Source organism: Myotis myotis, unplaced genomic scaffold (assembly GCF_014108235.1).
Source record: "Myotis myotis isolate mMyoMyo1 unplaced genomic scaffold, mMyoMyo1.p scaffold_m19_p_2, whole genome shotgun sequence".
NCBI lineage: Eukaryota > Metazoa > Chordata > Mammalia > Chiroptera > Vespertilionidae > Myotis > Myotis myotis.
In genome coordinates this window covers 82,695,254-82,717,513 of record NW_023416324.1, presented here as the reverse complement: position 1 = coordinate 82,717,513, position 22,260 = coordinate 82,695,254, and the positions used below count along the sequence as shown (strand labels likewise).

The 22,260-nt window shown below is 47.0% G+C and overlaps 1 protein-coding gene and 1 long non-coding RNA gene across 2 annotated transcripts in view; both read right to left on the bottom strand.

The window, feature by feature from the left end:
• The window catches only part of GFOD1 (glucose-fructose oxidoreductase domain containing 1), a 116,081-nt gene extending 95,168 nt beyond the window's left edge, over positions 1–20,913 (bottom strand). Inside the window, exon 1 of the mRNA XM_036347570.1 lies at positions 19,861–20,913. Coding sequence (XP_036203463.1) covers positions 19,861–20,113 — 253 coding nt within the window. The 5' untranslated portion in view covers positions 20,114–20,913. The remainder of the gene's footprint in view (positions 1–19,860) is intronic.
• On the bottom strand, positions 5,712–15,518 carry LOC118675231. The gene is made up of 3 exons (XR_004973838.1): positions 14,439–15,518; positions 14,034–14,112; positions 5,712–6,131 (listed from the first exon to the last, which is right to left on the bottom strand). It is a non-coding gene; the product is annotated as an uncharacterized LOC118675231 (long non-coding RNA).
• Positions 20,914–22,260: the final 1,347 nt, after the last annotated feature.

Genomic DNA, 22,260 nt, shown 5'->3' with positions numbered 1-22,260 from the left:
CCACTGTAAATGAACCCCTCATGTTTTTAAGAGGAATTGGGTCCGGCAATGTTAGGAAACTGTGTCAGGCCACAACGTAAGTTAGCATCAAGAAGAGGACCCCATCAAGGCTCCTTTCTCTCTAAAAATGTCAAGGAGAGAGAAAGAGATCCATATGCACTATTAGCAGATGTAAAACGAAACCGGGTCATCCAACACCCATCTGATGCAGGACACTGTCAGCACACCAAACGTCTCCTCAGCAAAGAACCCACAGGATTCTCTATGAACACAAAGATCCTCTGAGTTTAGACTGGATCTCAGGAACCTCCCTATTGATGATGAGCCTCAAACCCGGAAACCGAGTGTAAATTAGTGCTGGGAAAGACATGAGCCACCCTCCACCCCACCCCCCACCCCTTCTAGGGCAACTCAAAACATCCCCCACGGACACAGATCCTGCCTCAATCAGCTTCTTCATTTTCTGCTGGCCCCTGAGTCTTTGCTCATGTAACTCTGTGGAAGCTACAGGGTGATATTATTGTGCCTTCTTAGTGTTCCCAGATGGCGTGGGTTTTCCACCTGAGTTAGGAGGTAACAGGGAGAAAAGATGGGAGAAGCAAACAGTTACTTTCCTTTCAAGACCCTCCCTAGGGTTTGTCTTTATGCCAACCTGTGGGGTCTACTTACTCCTCTGCCAGGGGGATGATCAGTAACAACAAGCTTCCCACACACAATGCATTCATGTCACATCTCTACCTTTTATGGTGACGACACACAGAGGGGGCCCGACTTGGACGGACACTGGTATGACAAGTGGCTGCACCCAGCCAATGACTCAAGTGTGACAGGGTGATTCTCTGTGGCCTCCCTCCCTCTGGTCTCCTGTAGACTGACCCCACTACAATTTCTGGTCTGGAGTGGCTTGGAATGAACCTCCCTTTGATCTGCTGCTGACAGTGCAGTAGTTCTTCTTGGGCAAAACTACATCTTTCCTTAGTGCAGTGGAGCACCATCTGCTTAATGAGGCACCTGCCGAAAAGCTAACCCCAACACCCACTGTGCCCAGAAGTTGTACCAAACACCACTAAACTCCTAGCTTGACAGCGGGTAGTAGCAACTACCCATACAGATGTGTTCTCAGCAGTGACATTAAAGAGGAAAAATCCACACCATCATGGGCACAGTGCACACCCACATACACACATACACACATATGTACACACAAACTGCTGACTGAGCAGCTATCACACTAAGCCACACCATCCATGCCACTTTGTCCCCAGAATGCAAGCATCGCCTCCCTTGAAGATAAAGGTAAGACTTCTTCCTGCTATAAAGGAGACCTGTGTGTGTTTGTATAACAGATTTAAATACACACACACACACACACACACACACACACACACAAAGGCTGATCAACCAGTTGACAGCAATGGTAATAATACAGCACTTAAAAATATTTACCAAACCAAATCATTTTTCCCAGCCAGTGCCAAGTCTTTAAAGTGAGTTACTGGAAAGAGACCAAGGGTGTACACCAAGCATGTCAAACTCGCGGCTGGCGGGCCGAGGCATGCGGCCCACCAGCTGTGAGTTTGACATGCTTGGTGTACACACAGAGAGAAAGGACCATGTGAGGACATGGGGAAAAGATGGCCATCCGCAAGTCAAGGAGACAGGCCTCAGAAAATTCCAAAATTGCCAGCATCTTGATCTTAGACTTCCAGCCTGCAGAACTGTGAGAAAATAAATGTCTGTTGCTTAAAAAAAAAAAAAAAAAAAAAGTAAAGTAAGTTATTGGACTAGAATCATGGATAAGGTGGGAACTGGCAGAGACTCATAAACCCACTCTGGCGCCTGCATTTTATGGGTAAGGAAATGAAAGTCTAGAGAGGTGAGGTCACTTGCCCAAGGCCACACAGCTAATTATTGGTGGTGTCAGGACAAGAACAGCCTGTCCAGGCTCCCAGACCAACACCCTATGGCTGCCCCACATCGCCATCCCAGGCAGCAGTTCCGGCAGACGTGATGCATTTTCTCAGAACAAGGGTTCTGAAGCCACTCACCATCCACACCAGCACAGGTTTGGCTAAAAAGAAAAGTCCCTGCAAAGAAAAGGGGACATGAATGCTGGACATGTTGCAACGCACCATTCCCGTTTCTTTGGAAGGCTGGAGCCAACAAGAGCTTTTCTTCCCACCCAGGAGGCAGGGGCCAGGCTGGGACCCCCTCAGCCCTTTCCAGCGGCATGTGGGTCTGGCTACGCAAGGTTAGAATTACAAACAAATTACCCTACAACCAAGAGCCTACGGCTTGTCCCCAAATTCAGAGTCACATCCAATCATCCCCTGGAACAATAGCCAAGTCCTGGACCTTTAAACACCCACTTCCACTTCCTGGAGGACCCCCGTGCCCCTCGGCCACTGCTAGACTAACTTCTGCTCCACCATAACGTCTGCAGGTGCCTGGGACAGCTGTCCCAGATTTAAAGCATCACAGAATGCAAGAACTGGAGAGTCACCCCAGCCAAACAATTTGTCCCACATTATCATCTCTTTCTTTTGAAAAATACATTTTTTCCATTCAGATCACAGTTTCAAAAAATTGAAAATGTGGAGAAGAAAAAAATCAAATCCCACAATCCCATAATAACTATCATTAGCATTTGGGCTTATTACCTATCAGATTTTAATTTTCTGGGCATGTGTGTTTTAAACAAGGCTACCATGATATACAAATATTTCTTTTTTCTTTTTCTTTACCTATAATTATATCATTAAAAAAATCCCTCTATTGGCTAGTCTTCCTTTATATCATTCCAATGGCTATTTAACATTTAATCAACTGTATTTTCCATATTTTCCTAACCATTTCCCTACTGTGGACCATTCGTGTTTGTTTCTAGTGCTTCAGAAACATAAATAAGATTTCACTGAACACTCTTGTGTACACAGGTATTTTCAGTTATTATTTGAGGTAATTTCCATAGGAGAGCTTCCCAGAAGTCAGCCTCTCTGTTTCCCTCAATGTTGGAGAAACGCACGCCCCGAGTGACGAAATATCTGAGAAGGGAAAAGGAACACTCTCTAAAGTCCAGAGTCCGGTCCTGGCTCGGCTCTCATGGATTGGCTGTGTGAACACCCACAAGCCACTCAACTCCTGAGACTCGGTTTCCCTCGGGCATTAGCGAAAGGTCCCTCCAGGCCTGTCTTGCTGTTCTGATTGCCAGGAGTATTCTCCCTCCACGATTCTCACCCGCTTCCATGAGATGCCCGATCATTCACTTTCTACTCTGTGGTTCACATCAGCTGCTTTTCGTCTCAGGAAAACGACTTCTCAAAGCCTGCCAGAAGGGAGGGGTGGGGGGAGCGGGGGGGGGCTGTGTAGATGAAGCATAGGGTACGCAAACCCTGGCAGCAGTCTCTCGTCCTGACACCGCTTTCTGAATCCAGGCCAGCTGTGGAATTCAACAGACCCTGCCTCATACCTGGGAGTGTTGACCACAGCATATTGTGACAATGATACACACACAAAGGCCTGCACTTGAGGACCCCCCAGAATCCAGTCCTGCGGGGGAGGGAGCTGGTCTGTGTCTCCTATCATGGTGCTCTGGGACAGTAAAGAGGCTTCTGTCACATCCTTAGCAGATCCCTGCAGGTACAAACACTGCAGAGCACACCGGAACAAAGGAAGGAATGCAGCAGTACTCTTCTTTCTATCTTAACCTCCCCACAGTTTGCCATTGATTGTTGGCCTTTAAAAAATGAGTTAGCTCTGGCCACGTGGTTCAGTTGGTTGGAGTGACGTCCCATACACCAAAGGGTTGTGGGTTCGATTCCTAGTAAGAGCACATACCTAGATTGCAGGTTCAATTCCCAGTTGGGGTGCATACTGGAGGCAACTGACCGATGTTTCTCTCTCACATCAATGTTTCTCTCTCTCTCCCCCAACCCCTTCCTCTCTCGAAAAAAAATCAACAAAATCATATCCTTGGGTGAGGATTTTAAAACAAAGAGTTCTAATCAGTAGAGAAGGGAAGATAATTAAATAACATTTTTCCCAATCTTTCAACATCCTGTTTGACACGTGCAGTTCCTCATGCCACTGCCTCCTGGGTTATGGAATTAGATGGCGTGGCTCTAGTTCAGTCATTTCCCCCTTTTCATACGTCGTCTGTGAAAAGCATACGGCCTTTGCACAGTGACAAAGAAGAACAAACCAGGACCACGGACTCTGCAGCATGTTGTGGGGACAAACACACAGCTTTACAGTCAGAAAAACCTATGTCGAATTCTGATTCCACTTCTTTTCAGCTGGGTGAACCTGACAAAATACACAATTTTTCAGAAACAAATATGCCACTACAAAGACCTACAATTATTTTTTTTTAATATATTTTATTGATTTTTTACAGAGAGGAAGGAGAGAGATAGAGAGTTAGAAACATCGATGAGAGAGAAACATCGATCAGCTGCCTCCTGCACACCCCCTACTGGGGATATGCCTGCAACCCAGGTACATGCCCTTGACCGGAATCGAACCTGGGACCTCTCAGTCCGCAGGCCGACGCTCTATCCACTGAGCCAAACCGGTTTCGGCAAGACCTACAATTATTTTACTGACTATCAAGAAAGAAAAGTCTCTGCCAATTAAATTATGACATGACTTTGACCGTAAGACAAATCGATTTTAGATTATAAAGTGTGAAAAAATATCTTTGAATCAATGATATTTAACCTCTCTCCAGCTAAACTTCTCAGTTGTAAGATGGACATGCTAAATGCCCACCTTGAAGGCCGGTTGGGAGGTGGGAATGAGATGACACTGAGCATGCCTGACTCTGTACCTGGTACACAGTAAGTAGTTGTAAAATGTTAGTCCTTCTCATTTCCAAAGGGATGAGTGGGTTCTGGATAGATTACAAGGTCTTCCAGAGAAGATATCAGATTATACATCTTTGACTTCTTCTCACCTCCCATGATCTAAACAGCGGTCTCCAACCTTTCGGACCTCAAGGACCACTGGTTGGCGACTGCTGATCTAGAATATTGCCATACACATTGTAAGCACTCAGTAAATGGGTGATGAATATAAATGAACTAGTTGACAACTGACAAATACCCAAGCAGGGGCCCCCTTTGGAGGATGGACCCATGCAATCCCACTGGCCTTCCCAGCCCTGGAAGGGATGAGCACAGCTATCAGTATCATCCTGGCCTTGGGGGCTGCAAAGGAGAAAAGCAAATGCCAGCTGCTCGCTGCATATCCCCTGTGAACTCCCGGTGCGCGCAGCTGTGGACCACAGCCCACAGCACTTGGGTAAGCACAAGTAGCTACATCTCAGTCTCAGTTCCAGACAAATGCAGCATTGTGGTATCCCTGCGCCTCCCGGGGAAAGCCAGGCCGCCTCTGTGCCCTAGATGTGAAAGGCTGTGCATATCAAGTCAGACAGGCTACATCCCCATGGGCCCTAAACCTGTCCCCCAGGACTCCCGGAGAGCATTATTGTGTGACATAAACAAATGTCCCACGTGGGTGGTGCTAGAAGGAGCAGACGTTCAGGCAAACAGAACCGTGAGGCGCTTTCCCCTCAGTGTTCATACCTGCTCTGTGTTCCCCTCTGGTGCCCTAGCTCTCCTGGAAAAGGGGAAGAGGCAGGGCCAGGGAAAGAATCTCATTTTCCACCGCCCACTTTTCATTATTCATAATCACATAGGAGATGAGAGGAGTTGCCAATGAGAAATTTTTTCTTCAGCTAAGACAGAAGAGATGATTTATTGTACACATGTTACATGCAGCCACAACTGAGAACAGAACAGTCCATAATGTCACTGGTCCAGGGCAAAGGACCAAAGGGGACTGTTTGTGTAAGAGCAGGTGGGTCTCTCAAAAGGTGGTCGCAGCAATCAGATGACATGTATGTTCTAGATCCATCGAGAAGTTCTATACAGCAGGCATGCAGTTCAACAATTGGTACCCGTGTCCCTGGCCTCTGGCTGCCCTTATTTCTGCTCCTGTGGCTTCCATGGGTGCACAAGCTGGGCTTTACGTAGACCTCTCCCTCATCTTTCCTCTTTTGCGTTCCAGTCTGACATTCGTTTTTTCCTCCACTTGGCTCTCATGGCACTGAGGTTTCTAAGAAGATGGCACTAAGGCCCAGAGACCAATGGCAAATTGAAATAACAAGTAGCACAAGACCCTTACTTTGACCTTGACTTCAGTCAAGAGACCTTCTGTGGAGACACACTCGGCTATGTGTCACACCCTCACACACGCACATTCACTTCTCCCTCCAAGCTCCCATGTTGCATGCAGCCACAACTGAGAACAGAACAGTCCATAATGTCACTGGTCCAGGGCAAAGGCCCACTAGCTGGAACTCCAGTCGTGAGTGTTCACACAAATGGATATTGCTCTCACAATGTGAATGGGACTTGAGGGGGGGGGGAGCAATAATAATTGGGAAAATAGTAATTGCCTATTCATTGAGCCTTTCCCCTTGGATAAAGAGAAGGGGGGAGCGGAGAGACGAGGAAGTCAGTAGGAGCCCTCCTTCCCCAGAGTCACACAGTGTTGGCAACGGGGTAGAAAGCAACCGTCCTGTGAAGTCGGTCTTCCCTCAGGAACCGGCTTGTGAGTGTCCGCTCAGGTTCTCAAGGGACTCAAAGGCCTGCCTCTAGTCCCCTCCCACCACTGCACTCCTTTGCTTCTGTGCTTTTGGCAAAAGGAAGGAAAGCCTTTCAGCTTTGCTGAGAGGGCTGAGGAAAAATCTCTTAGGAGCAAAAGCTGCTCTGGTGACTCAGCCTCATCCGTGCCATCTGCTACCTAAAGTACCTGTGATGGCCCAAGGTGGGCAGGAGTGTCATTAATTCCCAACGTGTAATGAGGATTTTAGGAAACTTCCCATACACATCTCCTTCTTATTAATAATAAAGTAATGACCATCCCTTGTTAAACCTGTACTAAACACTTAGGACACACCAATATTCTAGCGTGTAGATGCCCTATCATCCTATAACTGAGAGAAAACAAAACATATCCGAAAGTCTGAAATTCTCAAAAATCCATGTTCAAATTGAGCATAAGTAACCACTATGCTCCCTGCTGAGTCTCCAGCCTCGAGATTAGTGCCATGAGATAGAATGTCCCGCGATGATGGGAATGCCCTGTGCTGCTCTGTCCAGCATGGCAGCCACCAGCCCGCCACATGGGGCCTTTGAGCACTTGCAATGTGACTAGGGCTACTGAGAAACTGGGTTCTTTATTTTATTGTTTTAATTTATGTACGTTTAATGGCTACTGTATTGTAAAGCACAGATCTAGAGAGTGCCTGGTATATAGCTGGTGCTCAATAAATATTTGCTCAAAGGAAGAATGAATGGATGGATAGTAGCCGCTCACCATAATAAGTTCTGATTAAGCAGGATTCTCATGTTTATTGAGCTCTCACTCTAAACAAATGCCTGTTTAAGTCAGCAACCTTCGAAGCTAGGTAGTTTCATTATCTCTGTTTTAAAAATAAAGAAACGAGGCTCAGAAAAGTAGAGAACCCACAGACATATAGAACATGGCAGGATTGAAGCCAGAATCCAAACCCAGGCAGCCTCTTAAAACTGGTCAACTTTTCCACTGATGAAAAAAGTGCCTCATTTTATTTTCTACAGGGTGACACCAAATTCAACACGGAACTTTTCCTTTGGAATAGAGCAATAAAGATACACAGTGTGTCCGGTCTGGGAGCTTTTAGAAGCCTACCCAGCCCTAGCCGGTTTGGCTCAGTGGATAGAGCCGTCGGCCTGTAGACTGAAGGGTCCTAGGTTCGATTCCAGTCAAGGGCACATGCCCAGGTTGCAGGCTCCATCCCCAGTGGGGGGGCATGCAGGAGGCAGCCAATCAATGATTCTCTCTCATCATTGATGTTTCTATCTTCTCTCTCCCTCTCCCTTCCTCTCTGAAATCAATAAAAATGTATATGTTAAAAATAAAAATATTTAGCAGCCTACCCAGTGCACTCACTCACTCATCATGCCGACTGACTATATGATGCCAAGTCAAGAACTATTTACTCCACCACCTTGACGTTTCCCTGAAACCACCTCCCAGGACAGCAGAGTACTCGGCAGCAGCCTCACAATCTCCACGAGCTGCCACCTCCTGCTGTTGAATGGCAGGTCCACATGTCATGCACTGAGTGTCCCTGTCCCAGGAGAGCCTTTCATCCAGCACTGACCCTTGGACCATTAGGGACTCAACTATGTAACAAAGGGACATGAGTTTCCACCACCATCCGGCACAAACACAAAACCAGGAACTGAGCGAGGCCAGCACACCCTCTCCTCAGCTGACCCTCCTCCCCACCATAGCCTGCCCCGGACCCATCGCACAGGGAGCTTTTGTCTTTACAATGTTACTTGTTGACTCAATTTTTGCAGCTCTTTTCACACCCTTTAAGGTGGCCACTTGTGCCCCTGTCAGTGGGGTTCTTTCCAGCAATTTTGCAAGCTTTCTCCTTTGCCTGCCCCAGAGCTGTGTCATCTGTCACAGTCACCCTTGGATCTGAGGGGAGAGAAAGACGCAAGTGGAACTATGGCTGATGGGGGCATGGGGCAGGGAATTGCTGGGAAAATAATCTTTTAAAATTCTCAGTAAAAGAAAAAAGTTTACTTTTGTACATTCTTAAACCACTCTAACTTTGTCCAAAGTCGTTGACCATAGGAAACAGTTTCCCTGTGTTGCTACAGAACCAGATGGTTCCTTGAAGGCGATTTTACATCACAGAGCCTTCTATGTGCTCTTTCTCAATGTTTAAATTCTAACTCCTCTTCATCTAGTTTAAGTCCCACCTCCTCCAAAATGCTTCCTGGGCCATGCTAGCTCTCAGGAACTCCTCTGCGTCTAGTCTAGGCAGCACTATTCTCTGCAGGGCCACCTCCTCAGGGACCCATGCTGCCTCTGCTCACAAGTCCCGAACATTTTATCTCTAACCTCAAACTCAAGTTCCCCACTTGCAAAACAAAAGCTCAGCAGAGACTAGATCCAGCCCTTCTGGAAGGCAGCTTAGCAACAACTCACCACCTATTAGACGAAGCCCTCGCTCTGCTGCAAGGCCCCCGTTCACACACAGATCACGCCTTTAAGGGGAATTCTGTTCAAACCCTTTCTCTATTTTGTCCCTTTGTTTTAGTACCCTTTGTTGGTTGGCACTGGAAGTTACCTAGGTGGTTGACCCTTAATCCAATACTGATATTTTTGGGTTACCCAACTGTCTTAAGCAAACACTTCCTGGATTGCAGTATAACGATTCATTCTGTAGTTAATCATATATTTCATTGCATTGTTGTTGTGTTGGTGCAGGCTTATCTTCTCTGAAGGACAAAAATCATATCTTACTCTGTGGGGTATTTCCCACCACAGGTAAGACAGTGCTACAGCATTCAAAGGCTTTATTAAATAAAAATAAGTGGGGGGAAAAGAGAAACACTGTCCAGACACTGTGCAAAACAAGTGACTGAAAGACCCTGCAGCATGTCCGGTAATCTTCAAATTGGAAATTTCCCTCAAAGAATCTTCCGTGCATTGTCAGGGCCCCAGGCAACGCTGGGGCCCATCATGAGCATCCGCTCACATGGCTGTCTTGCTCTTCTAGATAATGAACCATTTCAATGAATATCTGGCAAAGCTAATTTCATTTGGCTTGGGGGATTATTTCAACTGTATCTGGTTCCAAAATCAAAAATAAAGGGAAGCATTTTAAAACCAAAAAATTCTACCCCTGACTTAACAACTTAACAAAATCACAAAACCAATGCATACAGCTCAATGAGAAGACAAATCACCCAATTTAAAAATGGTCAAGAGATTTGAATAGACATTTCACCAAACATACACGACTGGCTAATAAGCACCTGGCTAATGATGCTCAACAACATTAATTATTAGGGAAATGCAAATCAAAATCAGAATGAGATACCACTACACACTAAGTAGACTGGCTATAATAAAAAAGACTGACAATACCAAGTGTCGGTAATGATGTAGATAAATTAGAATTCTCATGCATAGGTGGTTTGACTATAAAATGGGCAGCTGCTTTGGAAAACAGTTTGGCAGTTTCTTAAACAATTAAATCTATACAGACCTTACAACCCAGCAATGTTAGTCCTAGATAACTATACAAGAAAAATTAAAACATGGGTCTACAAAAAGACTTGTATGCAAATGTTCACAGCAGCATTATTCATAATAGCAAAAAACTGAAAACAATACAAACATCCATCAAATGGTGAATGGATAAATAAAATATGGTATATCCATACAATGGAATCTTGGAATATTACTCAGCGATAAAAAAGGAATAAGCTTATGATACATGAAACAACATGGATGAACATCAAAAACATGCTAAGTGAAAGATGCCAGACACAAAAGACTAAATATTATGATTTCACTTATATAAAATTTCTAAGAAAGGCAGAGACAGAAAACAGATCCATAGTTGCCTGGGGCTAGAGGTAGGAATGGGAATTGGCTGCCAACAGGCATGAGGAAACTTTTTGGGACATTGGAAGTGTTCTAAAACTTTTTGTATAGTTAGCTGCACAACTATATAGATTTACTAAAAAGCCACTAAATCACTTGGTAAACTTTATATATATAAAGTATATCCCAATAAAGCTATTTTTTAAAAGCACTGTTAAAGTTGCAAACAAACTTAATTTGGGGCTTCAAAATTCTGCAGCTTCTGTTTCTGGATATTATGGTAACAGATCATCTCAATACCATAAGATCTATTACATTTGGAAATTAGAAACTTAAAAAAAACATATCATCCATATAATTTTAATGTAAAGTTATTTTTAATGCTCTACAGGCCATTAACAATTCTTAAAGAAAGTCTAAACCCTAAGGCATTCCAGACTTGCCCAAACTTGAGTGGCCAGCTCCCCAAAGCCCTGCTGACAAGTGTAGAACTGCTCAGGGTGAAGGGTCACTATGGCTCTCAGCAGTGAGGATGTGGAAGCCTTTTTCCCAGCATTCTTTTGGCTTGAGTCTAAACCAGAAAGCACTTCTGCCTTCAAGGTCTTCCTGTGTAGAGGACAATGCTCAGAGATGCTTTCCTAAAGGTGAATGCCCATCCCCACCAGCTGAACTCACTGGAACAGTTTCTCCACCGACAAGTCTTTCCAGCCTTACACTTGTGTGACACACCTGCCAGCTATCTCATCACCCAGCTTGTCTAGCCAGGTGGCCTTGGTCTAACCAAAATTTGTATCCGTCAGAGATCTCCAGAGAAGCAGAACCAATTGGATGTGTGTGTGTGTATATATATATATGAAGAGAGATAGACAGAGAAGTTGATTTTTAAGGAATTGGTTCATGCAATTATGGAAATTGACAAGTCCAAAATTTGCAGGGAAGAACAGCAGGCTGGAGACCTAGGAAAGAACTGATGCCATAGCTTCCAGTGCAAAGGCAATCTGAAGGCTGAAATCCTTCTTTCTACAGGGAGCCTTTTCCTAATTCCTGCTCCTTCCAGGCCTTGTGCTGAGACTTGAGCACAAACGTCTATGCCTCATCTCAGTCCCCTGCTGGCACACACCATGCAGTGGGTGCTTGGTAAAGGCTTATAAAGCCAATAGGTAACCACAAAACTCCCTGTTTCTCGACTTTCCCATCACATACTTTAAAAATACATACATCCTAAATTTACTAATAAAAGCTATGACAAATGATTGCATCATTCCACTGTTTTACTGTGGCCATTATAAAAGCAGCAAAATACCAAATGTGTATTTTATAAAGCGGATAAAGAACCTACGTAATCAAGAAATGTCTACATTTGCAAAATCTTCATCTAAGTCTGTGTTCCAATAATCAGCACCTTTGTGGAGTGTGGCCCAGCAGGGAATGACCACTCTTAATCCCTCTATCCTACATTAATGGTTTCCTTGGCATTTTGTGATAAACTCCCCATATTTTGAGATAACCTCCAAAAAGACTCAGCCAGAAACAGGCATCAGGCGCACACAGGGACAACTAGGATTGGGGGACAGGGGCAGGGTGGCACTTTCAGGTGGTTGAATGGGTGTTTGTCTTTGGGAGCTATGTGTGGGCAGTGTTCTTTCCACCACATGGGCCCTTGAAGCAGGGGAGGCTGGTCTAAAGAGGGATAATGATAAAGCCGACACATGAAGACGAGAACACAGAACGGTCACATTCCCAGAGTTCATGGTTTCCATGTACCTAGTGAGGCCCAGTTACATCCCTGCCCCTGAGTTCCAGGAGATGGCCCCACATCTTCTCACAGTAATAAATCTTCATAGGAGCATGGTGAGTTGCTGGTAACCCATCAGTATCTTCTAGACCACATATCTGTGAAGCAAATACTGGATTCTGAGCCAAGACAACCTTTGACACTTAGTTTATGCGCATTCCCTTTTAAAAATAAGAAAACTTGCCCTAACCGGTTTGGCTCAATGGACAGAGTGTCAGCCTGCGGACTCAAGGGTCCCAGGTTCGATTCTGGTCAAGGGCATGTACCTTGGTTGCGGGCACATCCCCAGTAGGGAGTGTGCAGGAGGCAGCTGATCGATGTTTCTCTCTCATCGATGTTTCTGACTCTCTATCCCTCTCCCTTCCTCTCTGTAAAAAAATCAATAAAATATATTTTAAAAAATAGGAAAACTTTCAACTGTATTTTCTGAATCTATCAGGAGGGACTCATCTCTTCTGAAAATTAGAAAAAAATATGTTCAAAAGCACTACTTGAAATAGGCTAAAGCATTGATCACATTGGGGAGAAGTAAAACTAATGTTTATTGAACTTATGCAGATACCTAAAGGGCATGGCTGGTCTCTACATACCCTCACCCATTTTAATTGTCACACCAACCCTTTAAGATAGGGTCTTTAACTCCATCATATTGATGAGAAAACAGGCTCAGGAAGGATGTTTACCTCTCCCAATGTCACACAGTTGTCACCTGCCAACCTTTCCTTTCATTGGTTAGTCTTATGATTCACAACACCTTATACAATGAGGCTCTTTGCCAGGCCACAATTATCCTGAATCAAAATATATAACTAATTGCCTGTATGTAACCCTTAACCAGTTAACTACCATGATATTTTGAATTTAATTTAAAAAGGTCCACCACTTGCGTCTATAGACACTTATGGCATATAAATGGTTAAAACATGCTATTTACTTCCACTTTTTTTTTTTTTTGGTTCATCCAGTTTCAGGTATCAAAATGTCCAACTTCTTCATTTGGCTTCATCTCACTTCAGTTTAAACTTCTGCACAACTGTACATTTTCAAAGCCAGGCACCATCAACAAAAATTATCATTCAGCTGCACCTAATTTCAATTAGATGTGATGAGGGTGGTGAAGCTTCCCTTTTCCTAACAGTAAATAGAGTCTTTCTTTCATTTACATAATGCCTTGGGGTTTCCTCAACTCTGCAGCAAATCATCAGACCAAAATCATTTCCCTCAGTGCTCAGGGGCAGAAATCGCCTGGCCCACACAGTCTTCAGATAGAAAGAGCTCAAGAAGAGACTTCAAGGAAGGACCAGAAATGCAGGGTTTGCTGGGATTTCAGAAGGGTTACTCTCAAGTCCAAATGCGCCGTTTTATTATCTAACTGCAGCCGTATCTCTGCTAGTGTGGCAACCATGACCAGAGGGCCCTGACTCAACCCAGTTTCCTCCTGCTCTCTCACCCCTGTTCCAGCGGCCCTCCTCAACCTTGAGCAATTGCTGATACTGTGAAGTAGGGCAGGAAAGGGTGTACTTCTCCAGGTCTTCAGCTGATGGTGCCAAACAGGTTGGGGCAAGATCAATGTGCGGCCATATCAAAGCTCTGCGAAACCCTAAGCCTTATTCTCCCTCCCAAAGGAGCCTTCCATCCCACTGAGAGGCTTCCCCGGGAGCCTCAGCATTACTGTCTCCAAATATCAGGGCAGAGACCATGAAAACAGATGTGATCACATTACACACAAAGACAAGAGGCATTTTAGCACGGTTCCCCTGCCAGGGTCATTACTCACAGTAGAGAACTTCTTTTTCCAGAGGCGGAGAGCCAGCACATCTCTGTCTGGCTGCTGCAGCCTCCACATCGCCTGCGAGCTGGAGAGAAATTCTCAATCTCAGGTCCCACCTGGAATCTGCTCAACCTTTTGATAAGATCTCCAGGTGCTGTGACTGCATGTTAATGTTTGAGAGGCACTGGGCTATTGCGTGCAGAACAAAAATGTTATGTACTGACTGACACATCCTGTTTAAAACCTTTTACCTTCCCCAAGCATTCACTCAATGAAAAGGCATTCACCTGTCACTCAGCAAATATTTATGGAGTGTCTACGAGGTGACTGACTCAGTGCCCGGCACTGTCTGGGGAGATAAGGTCTCCCTGGTGAGCAAAGCAGACAAAGGCTCTACGTCACAGTACTTACGTTTTAGTTGGGGAGACAAATGGCAAGTAAGAGAAGAAGCAAACAAATGAAAGAGATCTTCACACACTGTGATAGTGTCACCAGGAAGATAAAGAGGATGACAGAGGTATAAGTGACAGGTGGGGCGGAAAGATTTGGAAGGGGAGGATCCAGAAGAGCCTCTCTCCCAATAGAACATTTAAGCTGAAACTTGAAAGTGAGAATATGTGAAGGAGAAGCTTCAAAGGAGTGAGGGAGAACCTCCCAGACATGGGGATGAGCCGGTTTGTAAAGGCCCAGGGCTGGGAAAGGAGTTGGCATGTTTAAGGAACAAAAACAGGACAAAGTACCTGGAGGGTAGTGAGCCTGGGAGAATGTACTGTTGCCAAAGAGGAGGGAAAGAATACTAGGTAGGGCCATTTCAGACCAAGTAAGTCTGACAAAGAACTTGAATGTTGCTCCAAGTGCTACAGAAGCCACTGAAAGGTTCAGAACAGGGAATGATGCGGTGTCCTCCATTTGGTGTTCTAAAGAGAACAACCTGATTAAGAAACAAGAGTGAACATGAGGAGGCAGTTGGGCGGCTCACTGCATCATCTAGGTGGAGTAGCCCACTGCAGGACAAACCGAGACATGTTTTGACTGACCCCAAAGGCTGGCTGGGGAGCTGTGCTGGACCCTGCACACCAGGCAGCTCTGGATACACAGGTGAGGCAGCAGGCAGTCAAGGGGCTTGAGGAGAGAGGCACACAAGGAGGTCTGAGATAGCTGTGTCATCTCAGGTGCCCCCTCATTTGGCACTGTCTTTGTTAAATGCAATGAGCACGTGCTTTTTGACCAGCAGTTCACATGTCTTTCCTACAAGTGGATTGGTGTGTGTTCATTACGATGTTTGTATAAGCAGAAGATTAGAAATAATGTTGAGTAATAGAGAAATGGTTAAATAAACGTTGATTTAGCCATACAATAAAATATTATGCAGCCAAAAATGGAAACAAGGATACTTTCACATTCTGAGTTTTTTTTATGTACATATCTATCTATATAAAAGTCTAAGCAACCGTTATGACCGGTAGCTATGATGCGCACTGACCACTAGGGGGCAGATGCTCAATGCAGGAGCTGCCCCCTGGTGGTCAGTGCACTCCCACAGCCAACCTCCCGCTGTCCCTTCCCCTGGCCAGCTGGCCCTGATGGCCCTGATCGGGACTGGGCGAGATGGCCTGATTGGCCCTGATCGCCGGCCAGGCCGAGGGACCCCACCTGTGCACAAATTCATGTACTGGGCCTCTTGTTTTTGTATATGTGTGTATATATGTGATCTGTATATATAATAGGATGTTACCAATTGTGTAAAAAAGATTTTAAAATTCTCATGCATATATTTGCCAGTATACTCCTTGAACCTTCGAAAGGAAACATAAAAATGGCCTCTGTTGAGGACAGGCACTGAGGGACACATACGTCTTTCTTTCTCACTGTGTATCTTTATAGCATTTGAAATTTGTTTCATGTGAATATATAACCTATTTTAAATAGCTAAATAAAATTTAAAATTTAAACAATGCATTAAAATAGATGCAAAATAAGATGGGGGCCCATGGTGCTGAGACCACAGAGGATATGTAGGGGACAGGACTGAGGGGGAGAATTCTAGAGCAGGTAACACTGGGACTGAGTCTTGAAGAAAGAACAGGCATCCATCACCAACATAAGGCGGAACCATGATCTGACAAAGGCATGGACATAAAATCCAACAGGATCCATTCAAGCAGTAGTCCGGTTAGCTAAAGTTCATGGGGTTCCAGAAAAACCAGCAGTTCTTGCCGGTTATGTCAAAAAGTTGGGGCTTTTCCCAGAAGTGATGAAAGGGTGGAGCAGTGACATGATCAGGTCCACAGTTCCTTTTTTTCCCTTCATTTTTATTTATTGATTTTTAGAGAGAAAGGAGAGGGACACAGAGAGAGAAACATCAATTCGTGGTTCCACTTATTCATACATTCATTGGTTGATTCTTGTATGTGCCCTAACTGGGGATCGAACTCGCAACCTTGGTGTATGGAGACAATGCTCTAGCCAACTGAGCTACCCAGCCAGGCCGGGTCCACAGTTCTTCAAGATAATTCTGGCAGCAGGGTGGAAAGTGGACAGAGGCACGGGTAGGGAGGAGCCAACTGGAACCTAATTCACAAACTAGTTAAGGGCCTAGTTCCTTTTGTGGAAGAAGCAATGATGCAGAAGAGGGAACAGAGACAAGAGGGATTAAGGAGTCGGCATCAACCAGATTTAGGAATTGATTCCACGGTGGGGGCGAGGGGAGGTAACAGGAGTAGAGGATGACTCCCAAAATCTCACTTGGCTCCCGTTAACTAAGAGAAGAAACGGAGGCAAAGGAGCAAGTTTGGGGATAGGAGAGGAAGAAATAAGTTCCAGAGGAGGCAGAGTGATGGGTTCAAATCTCCAGGTACATGTAATTGAGCAGTTCGACTTAAGTCTCTGTATTTTAGTTGCTTCATTTGTAAAATGGAGCGAATATCTACCTGAGAGGATTATTTTAATCATGCAATGAAATGTTTTATATACAGGACCTACCACATTGCCTGGCCCATAGTAGGTACTTAACAAGAGGCAGCCCTGGACATGGTAGAAATTATACATTATAGAAAAGTCTCTACAACAGAGAAATGCCTACTTCACTAAGATAGAGATTTCAAGGAAATTTTTTTAAATTAAATAATGTTGTTATTCAATTGATTCCAAGCTTTATTCATCTAGGATATCTAGACCAACCCCTCTCCTTGACAATTCTGGATATAGACAACAGATCTCTCACCATTGCTGCCCATGCTTTTGCCAAAGAGACAATTCACCAGGACTAGTCAAGATTGGCTTGTTTCAGTCCAGACAAACTCTAGCATCTATTAACCCCCAACAGCCAGACCATTGTATAACTGTCGGGGGTTTTCACTTCCTGTGCTGCCTGTGACAAACCTCTCACCGTGACATCAAAGCAAACCCGGACTACTACCCCGCCTGGTACTCGCAAGCACAACTCAAAGGAGAGTGACCTCCAGGGAATTTCCCGTGAAGATGAAGTCTGGAAAGAGACTAAACTCGCCGAAACCGGTTTGGCTCAGTGGATAGAGCGTCGGCCTGCTGACTGAAAGGTCCCAGGTTCGATTCCGGTCAAGGGCATGTACCTGGGTTGCGGGCACATCCCCAGTAGGAGGTGTGCAGGAGGCAGCTAATCGATGTTTCTCTCTCATCGATGTTTCTAACTCTCTAACTCTCTCCCTTCCTCTCTGTAAAAAATCAATAAAATATATTAAAAAAAAAAAGAGACTAAACTCGTCCCTCTAAATCCGATGCCTCCCCAATTCTATGATCACAGATGACTTCAAATTACCTGCAAACTCAGAAATTTGTTTTAAAAAAGCCTATGACTTGCCGTGAAGACATGATCAAAGCCCTGTTCCGTAGCATGAGTATTAAACCAAGTCTACTAGTATTTCCTGTGCCTCTTATGCTTGGTTTTGAAGATGTTCCTCGCAATAGTCTTGTCAAGAAAAAAAAATCATAGGGACTTTTGAAAATAAATATCTAGAAATATATAATTTGTGCTTCTCTTGAAACCAGTACCCCCCCCCCACTCATCACCTAAGTACCCCCACTCATGACTCATGATGGTCAGAAAACAGAAACGTCCTTGTTCCCCAAATTGCCACTGTCCTAGAGACAAGCTCTAGGGCTGCTCCCTGGGTCTGACCTGCAGGGCTGTGCTGCCCTAGAGGGAAAAGTGATGTCAAACATGATCTTTCTGATATGGCCAGTCATATGCCCTCTAGGAGACATGGGGCTCAATATGGACCTGTTTTATACTAATTGCCCAAACAGATTTATATTATAGGATGGCTATAATCTATTTGATATGCATAGACCCACTGTAAGCACAGAGGTTAACTACCCAACACATACGTTATATGAAACAGAAACAAAATATTAGCCAAAATCCAGTGACATTCAATTCAAGGCCAAAGAAACCAAGCCACAAGGGTCAGAAGCTTAATAAAAGTAACCTGAAAACTGACAGCCTTGGGCAGCCTATTATAGCAGATGTCCCATGTGAGTTGATAGAAGAATGGCCTGATAAGAATGGTGTTTTAGGGAGATTTCTACATTCTGGTCATAGGTCTCTGAAGACAGAATTAAAATATATGTTTCACCTACCCCAAACCCACACCTGTTTTTAAAAATAAAACATTCTGTCCAAGATTACATAAATTACCATTGGTTTCTGGGTGCCTTCCCAAATCTCCCTGTGTAATTTTTCTCTCATGTGACATCCTGTGCTTTGTCTCTTTCCTGGCTAATAAAATTCCGACACTTTTCCTGGGAGAGCGAGGACAAGCTCCCTGGGATTGTCTTAGGTCTGAGTGAGAACTGCTCATGGACAAAACAGTTGTTCCTCTGAGGATGGCAGGCATGCTGGTACCGTACTCTGAGATTGTTCAGACTGCCTGGGTTAGGTGGGGGGACCGGCTGGTGAGGGGCGGTGAGCTCATGCCCAACCCGCTTGTCAACACCAGCCCTGATGGGAATTCAGGAGGGATTACTGCTTGCCTCCTCGTGAAATCGGCTGCGTGGGGCCTTTTCCCACACAAAGCCTCTGTGCCTCTGGAACTACCGCGCTCATGCCCTAAAAGCTGAAGGTCTATGACTCCTAATCTGCGCAGACTATTCTGGGGTGCAGCACTCGAAAGTTAAAACTCTCTGGTTTTATCCAACCAGTCTGTACTAACCTATGAACCTCCCAGATTCATAAGACGTCCCAGGAGATACCCCAAAACCCTGACATCCAACCACTCCCGCTATCCTTGCTTTCAGCGAAGATGAGATAATTGTCAGACGTCTAATTTCACACTAAACTAACTCATAGCGGAAAGTAGCAAACTACCCCTAGCAGGGAGCCACAGCTGCTAATCGTCAGGTCTACCGCCCCCAGGGAAACCAGAAAGGTGTGTGGGGCCCTTTATTCAGCCTTCTGGGGCGCGCACTCGCCTCTCGCAGGCGCGCACGCACATACTCCGGTACTACACACACTGCTGGGGGCTTAGTTTTCTCTCCCTCAGAGCAGCCATCCACAGTCCTCAACAGCTGATGCGCCTTCATCCCCAGCCGCGGAGCAGGCGCCTCCTCCAGCCTCCGCGCCGCACACGTGGGGAAGCGCGTCCAGGTGGAGCCAGAAGGGCGGAGGGAAGCAAAGAGGCTTTGAGGGCCAGGGATGAGGAAGGAGGGCGCTGCGAACGGAATGTGGGGTCTCAGGCCCTCGGGTCAGCGTAGATGCCTTGTAAGCTTCTGAGAGGAAGAGAGGGAGAGAGGAGAAAAAGCAGCGGGAAAGGCGAGGAGAGGAGGCAGGAGAGGAGGTGGGGGAGGGGCCACTCACCCAGGGTTTTGACAGCGATCTGCCTGGTGAGGGGCGGCGGCAGGTTGATGCACACTAAGTCCACGTCCTGATGCAGCAGCACCTCGTCAATGCGACTCGTATAGAAGGGAACGCTCATCTCTTTGGCCAGCTCCTCCGCTTCCTCCTGTGTGCGGCCCCACAGCGCCTTCACCGCGAAACCCTCGTCTTTCAGCAGAGGGATGATGACTCGGGCGGTGAGGTTGGTGCCGAACACGCCCACCCCGGGAAGCATGGCTGCTCAGGTCCACCTGGTTCTGCTTTAGCTTGGCTGTCCAGTCCAACAAGCGCGCACACACACCCCTCTAGCCAGTCCCGCACCCGGCTCTCCACGGCGCGCCAGCCGCCGTGCCCTGGGCAAGGCGCCCGGGTGCCGAGAGCACACCCAGCTGCAGGGCAGAGCAGTCTCGGGGCGCTTCAGTGCAGTGACTGCTGCAGTGTCCGCCACGCGGGGCTCCCGTCCTTCCCGGAGGCGGCGGCAGAGACCCACCCAGGGCGCCCGAGGCTTCGAAGCACCGTGGAACCTCTTCTCAAGCGGCACCTCCGCCGCAGCGCCAGCCGGCTCCGTGCACCCCACGGAGGCCGCTCCATGGCCGGCTCATCCCCGCACACACGCTGCTGCAGCCCGGGACTGACTCTCTCCCGCGTCTTTTCCGCAGCCGGCGAGTAGCGCACGCACAAGCCTCTACACGCTGCCAGCGCCCGGAACGGCTGGGCTGCGGGGTCCCTTTTCTCCCCCGCCCTCCGCCTAGAATGAAATAATTCAGCGGCCGCCAGGAGGCCGGTAAGCACGAGGCTCCCAGATCGTGGGGCGCGGATCTTAAACTGCAGCGCGGCGCTGGCAAAGGCAGAGGCCACGACCCGGCGCCAGCCTTCTCATTCTGCTGCCATGTTCGCTCGCAGCGCGGCTCGGACGGCCCGGGCCCTGGCCGGCTAGGCTCCGGGATCCCGCGGGGACGAGGGCGGAGTTGGGGAGTTTGGCTGTCAGTGGCCGGGTGTTCCTGCACCGCCCCCGCCGCTGCGCCGCGCGCCATTGGCCGCCGCGCGCGGCCCCCGCCCCGCCGCCGCCGCGGGCTTCGGGTGCGCGCAGCGCCGGGCCCAGAACCCAGCCCGGCTCCTCCCTGGCCCCGCCTTACTCGCCTCCGGCCCCTCGGTTTCTTCCTTTCTTTGCCCTCCACCACCTCCTTCCCCTCCTCGCCTCTTTCCAAACCCCGCCCCAAGCAAGCTAATAAATTTATGAAGACTGGGCGCGTCCGCACCGACGCTCCGCGGGTCGCAGAAAAGACCGCCGCTGGTTCCTGCCGGAGGAGGCCAGGGCATCCAAGGTGGTGTGAGCAGCGGGTAATGACAGCCTCTGTTCCCGGAGCTTTCTCTGCGTGCGGGGAACCGTGCAGGGAAGCTTTCCAGGCATTCCCCTCTAAACCTCTCACCATTTAACCGATGATGTAACAGTCTTGGGAAGGTTTAGTGACTTGGACAAGGTCACACACAACAGGTAAGCAACTGGCCTGGGATTAGAATCCAGGCTCCAGAGGAGCGGAGAACTGGAGAGTTCTCTCCTTCTAAAAAAGCCCGCTCCAGTGGTGCGCCACCCCTCTGTTCTCGCACTCCTGGCCCAGCCGCCCTCCATCCAATCTATAGCTCCACAAGCTCCGCTTTCTTCCCGAGGCCGGCCCCCCGTCTAGACACTTGTACTCAGTGGCCACTACGGGGCAGGGGTCCCGGAAGCGGCTGCCGCACATTTGTGTCTGCATCTCTGTTTAGAGACCTAGGAGTCACTCTGACCAGATGCCACACTAGACTCCACCCCCTTCCTAGTACCCGTTTTTTTTCTTCTTGGTTCCTTTCCAAAGTCCCCCTGCACATGTCTGGTTTCCCGCCATTTTCTCAGCCCTTATCTCACTGCCTGCCTGACATGTAGTAGACAATAAACATTTGCTAAATAAATGAATGCATATTCATTGAATGCCTGCTTTGTGTCCACTTGGTGCTGGGAGGGGGACCCAAAAGTGAAAGGCGGGGGACCTGGAGTCCTGTAATGTTATCTCTTCACCACTCAGCTCAGTATGGTACATGGTCTGCTTCAAATCATGAGTGGAAAACGTGATAAGTACTTGCAAGCCTTTAAAATAACTTGTAGCAACTTGCATGAGGCAGGGCAGGCACATGGAGAGAGCAAAACACCAAATAAAAAAAAAAAAAGCTTGTGTGTGGCAATGTGGGGAGGAGGCTGACCTGAGGCATGGGAAGAAAGGCACAGAGGACAGTCTGTGCTCTGGGTGGCTATCAGCGGCTTGGGGAGCTCTGAGACCAAAGGAGGTGTTGCCACCAACACCGACAGGCTTCTTTTGAGCAGTTTGCAATAAAGCAAGCAGGAATGCC